We start from the raw sequence: 11,320 nt of genomic DNA, 5'->3' as shown, positions 1-11,320 counted from the left end.
ATAACTTACTGGAAAAATAATGAAAGCAAATTTCCATCGTATATTTGCACATCTATTCGCAGTAGACACGCCAGTAGTCGTTCGAATAATTGTACATACCTATATATATATGTATATATATATATATATATATATATCATTCTCTAATATATCCATTTTATATTTCTTAAAATTACAATTAAAAATCGCCGCACTAAAAGCTGCAAAATTACATTTCTATGTGACATTTTTTGAATTTCATTGCGCGTTTCCTTTTCTTAAGAAAAATACTGTTTAAATTTATATGTGTGATAAACTATATCGGTGAATAATTAAAAAGAAAAGAAAGAACTGTAGAAATATGTAACGATTTTTGGAAAAAAGATTCTTTCCAATTTTGTATATATCGTCAATGTAACTATCCAAATCGTCATTTTTATGAATGCACACCTTGTTTAATGATAAATGCGCATAAACCAATCGCAGTTAATTCAATGCCAATAATATTTATATTGAAAGAATACTTTATTTCTTTCTTGAGTTTCATTAAACAGCGCTGTTGAAACCTCGATAGACGGCAGATAAAACTTGCAACTTGTGATCTGTTAATTTCTCGCTTCCGACATCGATTTTTTTCGTTTACTTTGCAGAATTACGAACCAGATTATTTAACGTAAATCAATCGACGATAATAAAAGTAATTTAAGTCATAGATACGGAAAAATTAAGCTAAATAACATTGTCTACGAGAGAGAATATTTTTCAACACACTTAAGATTAATTTTGATTTTTAAAGCGTATCTTTCAATATACGTAGAAGAATCATAGAAACTTATTTATTTCTAAAATAGAAGAGATGACTCAGATCATTTTTGTCATCGTATACATTATAACTTTTTGATTTCGTCACGAATTGTCATCCAAATACTGTTTATTGACATTTCTTCCGCGACAAAGCTATCATACTTCGTTAGGAACATATTGTCATTCTTTCGCGTCGCTTATTGCTATATTATGTACTTTCTAATTACCAAAAAAATCGCACGAATAAACGAAAACCTCGTGAACATTGTCGTTTGGCACATAATACATATACACACGCATACATACGCACATGCATGTCCATACGCGTTCGTTTAATTTTTATCGTTAAGTGTTTCGTGGCAGCTTTCGATTCAGTACTTTCATCACCCGCTAAATATGTTCAGTGGACTTTAGTTCTCGCGAGAAATACTACACCGTTTGACGCGTATCGTAGCTCGAAGACGCGAGAGGACGCGAGAATTCCTCCCGAATCGATTGGTCCTCGGGGCCCAAACGAGGCCGAGTGAAACGTTGATACATTGACGTCCGTTCAGAAAAAGTAGAAGACCCAGTACACGGCGTTGAACAGCATGAAGCTGACCGGGAAGATGATTCGCGAGTACTTGTCTATCACATTCACGTCCTTGATCTTCGGCATCGATACGCGCAACACGGAAGCTCCTCTACGTATGGCATGTAACACCTATAAAATATAATTGTAACTTTTAAATGTAATAAGAAAAACCGATTCTAACAACTGAGACGAATTGTTCTTTCCCGTGCAAAAAAAAAGTAAAAAAAGAGTAATTTTTATATCTAAATTATACTTGTTATTTTGTACATTTTCGTTTATTTTCTTTTTTAACATGAACGACACAACACAATTCGTCGTAGTTGTTATTATTGCTTTTTACAAAATTATTTACTGCTTTCTAAAAATTGTATTTCTTAACTTTAAGCAATTATATGAAACAATGCAGATATATTTATAACCAAGACGTGAGAGACACGCACACGAGTCCGAAAGACATAGCGGAGACGTTTCAACACCGCCTCGCTTCTTCGGACATTCTTTAGATGTCTTCTGCATTGTTGGTATTATTAGGGAATACCTTGACATACCTTTGGCTTATGTGGTCTCGGGCCTCTGTATCTGAGACCGCTGTTTCGGGCGTGCGTATTATAAGCGGCCCTGGAGATGCGAAAGCTCGGTGGAAACTTGGCTGGATCGTGATCTCTTCCGACCCCGGACGTTGACGAAGTGCTGACCAGGCCCGACCTATTTCTGATGCTCGGCAACGGCGACATTCGGAGATCCTGGAGCTCTATGATGTCCGCGTCCGTAGAACCGGGAAAAGGCGAGCTAGCTTTGCTGCCTGAAAGAAAGAAGACGAGAATTAGCGAAGCGAAAAGTCAAAGATGCGGAAGCTCCCGAGATGACAAATCGTTGCTTAATATTCACCCACCAGGTTTGGAGGAAAGCACTTTCCTCTCGTCAGTCTCCTTCTTTTTGGTTTTCTTCTTTGCCCGGGCGCCCCAGTACGTGTAATTGACTGCCGCATATTCCAGCAGGGCCGCGAACACGAAAACGAAGCACATTACCAGATAAATGTCGATTGCTTTCACGTAACTGATCCGTGGCAGTGAGCTTCTAACACCCGTTGATATTGTTGTCATTGTCAACACCGTCGTGATTCCTGAAGGAAGAAGAGAAAATTGTAATTGTGATAAGATAATTTCTAATAGAGAAATTTCTGTTCCAGAACTCTCACCGAGAGCCACTCTCGCGCTGGTGGCTTCATGATTGATCCAGAAACTGACCCAACTGAGCATCACGATCAGTATACTTGGCAGATATGTCTGAAAAACGAAGTAACCGATGTTCCTCTGAAGCTTGAAGCTCAACGAAAGCCTTTGGTAGATGCCGGTCGCCAGCTTCTCCTTCCGATCGTTGGTCTCATAGCCGATTATCGTGAATTGCGGCAATTCCGCCTCCTCTACCCCGCGAACGGGGGTTTCCTTCCAGTACATTACTACATCGAGCACCGTGTACCCGTCTGAACATGAAGAGTAGCGTAATATAGAGCAAGTCAGCAACCAACATTATAAAGAGTGTCAGAAGTCTAATCGATTGATTCTTTTATTCATCAACGACAGTATTATCCCGACTACATCGTAACCGCAAAATCTCCAGATATACATACAACTTTGCCGCGAGGAGAAACTTAGGTATCAACGTCGTCAACGTTACTATCGCATGTGCTTCTCTTTCGCTGTTTAAAAATATATCTTTGATTACAGGGAATACCTTGGACTCTGGAAAATGAGAAATTTGGCGGAAGCTATCCGTTCTCAAACGATCGCTCGCGAATACGTATCTGAACACGTACAGCTCTCGATCTCTACGGTGCAGTTCTGCGAGTCGAGAGGATAATAGTGCAAGTCCATCATGCAGGCCAGGGTCGTCGTGAATCTCATGCCGTACGTGACCGAGCCATCACCAGCCAACCTGACGAGTTTGTTGCGCTCGGTGACGTCGTGCAGGAAGCTGCGAACAAGAAAATATGCAATGTAGCAGTCAACCAGACAATATTCACGATGAAAAGAAAGGTCGCAGTCACTAATAGTCAGGTGAGTGACTTCTAGATTTACACCGCATTGCGATTTACATTGTTAGGAAAACTTCATAATTTGGTTATGAAACTCTTTTACATAACTAAATTATGAAAATTAAAAACTAAATTAAAATATCAGTTATTAATTGATTATTAAATGCATTATACTATGCATTATTAAATATTATAATATTTTATAACGTGTTATAAAATATCATAAGTATAAAAATTAAACAGGAAGTTATATAATAAAAAACATTAAATTTCATATTTGTTCTATAATTATAAAACATATTGAGCTATTTCTAAATAATAGCACTGATCACAAACTTTGCACGGTTATAAATTTTAATATAAAATTCTTAAATTCACACACATACATCAGCGAAATATTAAGGACATTCAAGAACTTTTTTTTAATAATGTATATTTATCATTGTGGTCGTTACCTGTTCTTGTCATTCGCGAAGAACGTGTCCGGAACCCAGATCTTTTCCGCGAAGTCGCCGCTCAGCGTGAGAACTTCGTCCTCGTGTGAAAAGGCGAGTCTCTCGTCCTTCCAATATTGATTCAAGTACATCGTTATCGTGTAATCCTAAGATGCGAATCGCAATTAAGTATCCGAGACACAACTACGTTGCTAAAACTACAACTTATTAATTATTACAATATTTATAACATTAATTACAATTAATTACGTGAAATTGTATAGATATCTCAGGCATTACGCAACATTTTATTCGCAATTTTATACTTAATCGTCAGATTTTTATGCGTCACGATCATTTTCGAGATTCTACGTTCTACATTAACACGTAACGAGGTTAAAAAAAATATATTACACTCGACAGACGTTGATCGACGCGCAAGAAGAAAGGAGGAAACTTTAGTATATGTCGCAAATCGATCACTGGTGCGGTTTATCGGCCCCCCGAAGGCAGAAATCGATTTGGAAGCGACGACGGAGACATTATGAATATCGGTGAGAGAGCGTGCTCCGTATCTCGAGGATCATACATATATAATATCGCGATAGCAACATCCGATGCAAGACGCGTGCATATTTTAGCTTACATGCACGACACAGGGGAGGCGTATTACTTTACGCGGATCTTCTTATTTAACTCATTTATCCTGCTTACTCACCATATTAACTTCTGAGATCGCGTCGAAACTCGCGATGGTGAGATCCATTCCGACCAACAATGGATCACCTTTGAAATACGATGTATCATTAATTCGCCGAATATCTCGTGTTGCGTAACGCGAAAAAGAAAAGGAAGAACGGACACCCCAATTTCTCCTCTTTTCAAGCTGCTCATGATGGAAAGAGATCCGTTAAACGGAAAAGAAATAGTTTAAAGCCGCCTAATCCATTGATAATATCGGCGAATTACTTCCCCCTCGTTGCACGTTCAATTAAAAGCGCTGATTGCGATCGTGCCTCGTTGAATGGCATGGAAACTTCATTAAAAGCTTCCACAGGGAAAGAGGAGAGGGAGATGAAGGGAGAATCACCGGTGGAGGAGTTCTATCTTCGATTGTAAGCGAATAGCTTCATTCTAGTATCTAGCTTTATTAATTAATACGGCTCTAATATCACATTTCATTGAAATATTTCAAGCGTTAAAATTTTTGTGAAAAAAAGGTAAAGAAAAAAACGTGCGAACTTAACCTTATCCGGACAAGATTTAAGGCGTAAGAACCGACAAGTGAGAAGCTTACCGCCGAAGTTCGGCCTTAATCGAATATCGTAGCCGTCGAGTATCCTCGAAATTGTCTGCGTAACGTTCTCCAATCTATTGGACATCCCGGTGCTCTCTAGGGTAGCCCTGCGAAGTGTGAAATTTCGGAAATGCGGAAATTATCGATAATACTGGGGAGCGTTAAAATATCATAGGGAGCTCGTTGTCAAAGCTATCGAATGAACGTTGCTGATCAAACAAGTGAGATCGACTATCTGATTGACGTCACTTTTTTTATTGAAGTACACACCGAGACATTCGTTGACGCTCATTGCTTTCTCAAGCATGACTTGAAGAGAAAATCTCAAGTCACATTTCCCTCCGCAATACTTGAAATAAATTGTCAAGTGAAAATTGTATTCGTATCTTAAATTGACTGTAATGTCGCTACTATTGTCGCGGAGATACGTGCAGTAAAGTGCGATGAACAAAACGGCGCAAAAATTGGCAGTGAAAATCATGCGTGAAACAGAAATAATGTCACGCATTGCACAATTGCTACCACTAACTAATTCCGCCACCGCCGATCTGGTCTGGTCCATAGCAATCATTTTACTCATGATCGTGATATACTTCATCGTCTCGAGGAGATAACGGATCGTGCGCGAGTCTGGGAATCTCCGAATGCAATCTTGCCTCGAGGGGATTATCAGATTCTCCTTTCACCCCGGAAATAGAGCTTTGTTGTGTCTCCTTGTGTACAGTGGCCTGATTGGAGCTCTGATTGCTCGTACAATCACATATGCCGCACGTCGAGCTTAATTCAGGTATATCTAATTACTTCCTTACTTCGTGATACTTAATCATGACGCGGGAAAATGACAAAAAAGAAAGTAGAATTTCATTCCATCTTTCACTGTATAGAGTTAACAAATGTCTGAATAACATCTTTTTCTCTCTCCGGATGTTTGCTCGTAAAACGCATCTCGATTCGATCGTCTAATTCGGATGGATAAACGGGATTTCGGTATATCGTATTTTAGAGAAAGCTCAATTGCCGAAATCGAGAGTGCCGAAAATATAACTAGAAACAGCAGTGCGTATTTCGCGCGCGAAGGTGCGTGACACGTGCGCGTCAGCGATACTCGGCAGCGCGAGGAAAAGTGGCGGGTATCGTTGAAGCTCACTTATTCCGCGGCAGGAATGGATCTCGCGTGACGAGACGATGCTCACCAGATGACACGATGACGTAGCTGCACGAGGAAGACGACGATGAACGGCAGCGCGCGCGGCAGCATCCTGCCAGTCGTCTGCGTTATCGGGGCGGGATTGCGTCAGTGAACGAGCGGGCAGGACGTCATCCCGTCGCGTTATCCTCGCATCCCCTCGGCATCCCCGTGGCCGGCTCGCCGCCACCGTCTGAAAGCAGACAAAGAGAAGCACCGTGCACACACACACCGTTGGCGACCCTTTTCCGCACACCGCCGCCCTTGACCCCGTGTACCAACGTCGCGCGTACTCCCACTACATTACACTCGTAAGCGAGCACGCAACTCCGAGTTATATCCAACACACGGAACTAACTACTCTGCAGGGTGATTACATCGAATATTCCGGCTTAACCCTTGCACTTCGACGGAGCGAGATAGAAGGATATATATATATACACGTATCTGTCTGTTTGACCTGGCAATTTCTGTGCACATGTAACGGTCTCGCCTCTTGGGGCCTCAAATTGAGGACAAACAATTAAGATTTTCAGCGGGAGTGTTTACGGACGCACGCTCGGCGAATCCATTGTCGCGCGATGTAAGGATACGAGGAAAGTATCGATACTCTTGTCTCGATACTCTCTTTAGATTCTATTCAACGATCCGCACGTCCCGCGAGGATGACTTTTGCCGCCCACGACGAAATTCCATCTACCGTTGAAGCGTTTGCGTTGAATAATAAGAAGAAGAGTGTACAAAATATACCCTCGCGCCGCGCTCTTCTTATTCCGTAGAACGATCAAGATGACGAAGATCTTGTTAGCCACGAAACTCTATACTCCGTAAATAATGACGGTCAAGGACGACTTTCTTCACCCGCTCCCGCGCCTAGCTTTATTAATGCTTTCGTTTTAGATTGATGAGGAAGTGATATTTCATGCGCTCGACGCAAACTCCTGTTTCGCCTGGCATGTAAAATTCACGAATAAAATTGTGTTATTAATACACCTCGATACTGGATAAATATTATCCCCGATACCTCGATACTGGGTAAATATTATCCCCGATGAGATTTTGCACGTAATCATTATTTTATTTTTTTTCATAATTATCGTCGATAAATCGCACAAAGCCGCACGGTAAAAGTCGCGCTGATGATTGTCTGTCGGCCAGTAGAATCGTACTCACGATGTTAATTCCGCAGATCGTGGTATGAGTTAACGAACAATTCATAATACGAATACGAAAAAAATTGTTCCTTGCATAGTCGCTATAAGACAAATTGTCCACCTCCTCGTTCGCATTTCTTTTTCTTTTCCCGCGTCGTTTTCCCATTATCTTATAAAGGACTAACATACCTGATGCATCCGACGTGAATCACGACGATTTCATTGCCGATTCAGCGATGAACGATCAGGCTGGTTATCAAGTCACCGTCTCTCAGTGTTATCACTCGCGTGCACTTCGGTCCGCGGATCGCGAGTCACAACATCGCGGTCTCGCATCGATTGCGTCTCTCAGGATCGCGATCTTCCTAGTGTCGTGAGTCTACCGTGAACGAGCGTTCTCACTGGGCCCGTCGTTGTCAGCGTTTGTGCAGTGTCCAACGTTATCCAGATTCCGCTGTCACGCTGGGAACTCGCGGATCACCCGAGCTCGCGGATACGTTCAAACGTACTGTCACGAGCGCATCATCGATCGTCGCGCAGCATCACTCCCCGATGTCGTCGTCGTCGTCGTCGTCGTCGTCGTCGTCGTCGTCGTCGTCGTTGTTGCCGCCGCCGCCGATATCTTCGTCGTCGTCAACGTCGTCGACCAGAAACGAAACCGCGAGGTAGTCCCGTGCGCCACGAGCCTCGCGGACGCTGCTGCCTTTCATCCCTCGTAGCTAACGCGGATCCACTGTCGATTTCTCTCTTCAAACTCTCTCTCTCTCTCTCTCTCTCTGTCTCTCTCCCCCTCCCTCATCCCTTCATCGCGAGCGCGCTCTTTCTCCCTCGTGGTCCCTCCGGAAATCAGTCCTCTCGCTCTTACCTACAGAAGCGCGGCTCGTTATCTCTTTCACTCCGAGCACTCTGTGTCACCACCCCCTCGCCTCTTGCCTCGCTCACGCAAATTCTCCATCACTCTTTCTTTCTGACTCTCTCGCTCTCGTTCAGATATATTATTTATCTCTCTTAATCTTACACTCGTGTATCTTCCATTACTCTCACTCTCGCGGAATCCCTCCCATTCGCGTTTTCGTAAGCGCCTATTTCTCTCGCTCTCATAGATCTTTTCATCCTCCCCCCACCATTTACCTCTCGTGGATTCTCCGTCTCTCGTTCTCGCTTTCACAATTCTCCATCCTTCTCGCAGTTCCTCCGTCCTTCTCGCTTGCATCCCCCTTTTTCACGTGCGATTATCCCGTTCCACCCACGTACATCAGTATATGTTGCCACTCGCTTCCTCGCACTCATAATTTCTCTCTCTCTCCTCCCCCCCTTCTCTCTCTCGCTCTCTCTTTTTCCCTTCTCCCTCCTCTCTCATCTTGTGTCGTCTCGCTCTCTCGGGTCGCCTTGATTCTTCTCTCTTCCGCTCCTCCGAGTCTCTCCGTCTTTCGTCGCCACCCCCGATCAACCCCCGCGAGTTGCCGCACGGCGCAGGGCGCATGCACGGTATACTCCATCTCGACCGACCTAGTGACACACAGCCAGTGATCGGATTTTCAGAGTGGGCCGATCGAACAGCAGCATCACCCACACGTTGTCGCCCCCGCTCCGGTATCCTTAAGACGCGAGAGAGGGTGTCATTAACCTTCGAGTGGTAACACGAGCCGAACTAGAAGCGATCGATGCTTATTTCGCGATGCGCAGCAAAAACCGATCAGCTATTCTTAATCGCGATGTGACGGAGCTCTCTCCGTGCCGAATAAAAATAACAGAACTCATCAAGAGAGAGAGAGAGAGAGAGAGAGGGGAGAGGAAAGAAGGAGGAATTTCCGATTTTGATAAGTCTTTCTCTAGTCGCGGATGAGAATGATCCAATAATCGAGGGATACGCGTGCAACTTCTTGCCGCTTTAACGAAAATCTCATCTCCCAAATGCAGTTCTGTTAAAAATAAGAGGCCGGAAGACGGCCAGCGCGGAGATAAGATCAAAATTAATGGGCGCTCAGCTAAGCATTAATGAAGATTCACTTCCACGTCATATCACACACATTACCGCGACAAAGTTAAGATAAGTGGGCTGTCGGAATTTGGAACATTTCGCAAGGGTATATAAGGGTGATTTGTGAGCGCTGTATGAAAACGTTGAGGGTTGCTTCCTTATTAGAATCTCAGATGGGAGAATTCTGGCGAAAGATGCAGATTATCGTCATCTGTCGTAAAATTTAATTGCGGTACCCTAAATATCGCAGTAACTGAGTTTGAAGTGAGAATTCCGTTGGAAAATTCGAGTCACGATTAAATGAGAAATAAAATTGCATCTGTTTCTATATTCGCAGAAATCACTGATCTCGCAGAGTTTATCGATACCTTGAGAAAGCTTCCGCAAAATCCTCGTCCTAGATTTAGACGAGAAATCTGCATTTTAGCGTTCCACATACTCGCGCTAGTTGCGAATCACTTACACGTATCACGCTATCACGCATGCGATAGCGTGTAAGTGTAATGGCGGTTAGATTTACTATCGATAAGCAGCCTGCTCCGTCGGCAGGATGGGTTCACTTACCTTCGAGGAGCGATAAGAGTTTTCCCGTTGGCAAAATCGACACTAGTCGGAAATCATTTCCACACCCGGAGTCCTGGAGGAGAGACCGCGTTTTGATCAGCTTCGCGATGTCCGCGAGGAAATGCGAACGAGAAATCTCAAGACGCGGCCTCGATAACTTTCCAGATCGAGGAGCGCGCTTTTCCTGCGAAACTCCATGCCTGCGGAACTTTCAAGAGAACATATCTTATCGCAGCGAAAGCACATTATTGAAAATTAATAGGATCACACTTCATTAAGAACTCTAACGAATTGTGATCAATGTGATCGAAGCTCTTCAGCATCTTAGCCAATAAGTAAATTGGTTTAAGACATATCTATTTTTTTTCCTTTCAACTGGAGACTGTGCAGTCTTATTAGGTTGATCTGGCTTCCCACAGAATGTCAAAAACAAATTTATAAAGTACGATAATTTAAATTCAGACCAAGTGTTTCAGCACATCGTGAAAGACTGAAATATTAGATTAAATTAATTAATTTTTAATAGTGTCAGATTTTCGAAGACTACTCGCCTCGTGCGGCGCAACATATCGTGAACTCACCTTCGTATAAATTTTGCACTTAAATGAATGTGAACGAAACTATCTCTCCTAAATCAAGTACAGTCTGGCCGAAACATCGCGGTATCAGTACGGCAGGAAACTTGCTAATTAACGTGTTTAAATTTTCTAGCTAGTCAGAGTTTAATGTGATTTGATGAGAGAAAGAGAGAGAGAGAGAGAGAGAGAGAGAGAGAGAGAGTGGGAGAGTGAAGTGACGTGCGAAATCTCGTTGATTGCAAGTGTAGGTCCGAATCATCTCAGCCTCGTGAGACGTAGTTATTTAGTTTCCGTCTGACAGGATAAACGCTTCAACAAAGTTCTATTGACTAGTAATATTATCAGAGTCTGCGAGTACGCGCGCTTAAGATATACTTTGACACTTTTTTTATTTAATACATCCAAATTTGAACGTCTCTAGATTCTGTCTTTCCGATTAATCTCTTACATTTAATCCCACGAAAACGCGACATTCTGTGTAAACTTGATTTTAAATATGGCGGAACGCGTTATCAAATCCGTGGCAAATAATCAAAACTCGATTTATGATTTAATATAGCGAATTTGTACACATGATCTCACGAGTATACATGTCAAGGGGATGTTACGAGATCGACTCCAGCATGCCTTAAAATGCTTAAGCCCGAACATGATCGGCGGTGATTTCGGGGCTTGCGCGCCGCGACGCTCTGAGCCGCGTCTTAGGGGGTTCGCGGCAGGAAGATCCACGCGGC

The 11,320-nt window shown here is 43.0% G+C and overlaps 1 protein-coding gene across 3 annotated transcripts; it reads right to left on the bottom strand.

The window, feature by feature from the left end:
* Positions 1 to 356: 356 nt before the first annotated feature.
* On the bottom strand, positions 357 to 8,188 carry LOC116842266 (gamma-aminobutyric acid receptor subunit beta-like). Of its 3 annotated transcripts, XM_032811211.1 has the most exons (10): positions 7,653 to 8,188; positions 6,317 to 6,502; positions 5,124 to 5,230; positions 4,545 to 4,612; positions 3,848 to 3,993; positions 3,174 to 3,331; positions 2,556 to 2,840; positions 2,250 to 2,480; positions 1,906 to 2,159; positions 357 to 1,486 (listed from the first exon to the last, which is right to left on the bottom strand). In XM_032811211.1, the coding sequence occupies exons 2-10, from the start codon at positions 6,379 to 6,381 to the stop codon at positions 1,334 to 1,336; spliced, it is 1,467 nt and encodes a 488-aa protein (XP_032667102.1). In that variant the 5' UTR covers positions 6,382 to 6,502; positions 7,653 to 8,188; the 3' UTR covers positions 357 to 1,333. The 3 variants fall into 3 exon arrangements, with proteins under 3 accessions (XP_032667102.1, XP_032667101.1, XP_032667103.1); XM_032811210.1 differs by having other exon boundaries at positions 6,317 to 8,188; XM_032811212.1 differs by lacking the exons at positions 4,545 to 4,612; positions 6,317 to 6,502; positions 7,653 to 8,188.
* Between the last annotated feature and the right edge of the window lie 3,132 nt (positions 8,189 to 11,320).

This window comes from Odontomachus brunneus, unplaced genomic scaffold, assembly GCF_010583005.1.
Source record: "Odontomachus brunneus isolate Ranch 3 - 2012 unplaced genomic scaffold, Obru_v1 Obru_scaffold_023, whole genome shotgun sequence".
Taxonomy (NCBI): Eukaryota; Metazoa; Arthropoda; class Insecta; order Hymenoptera; family Formicidae; genus Odontomachus; species Odontomachus brunneus.
Note: the sequence above shows the minus strand (reverse complement) of the source record. Positions and strands in the feature narration are given on the sequence as shown.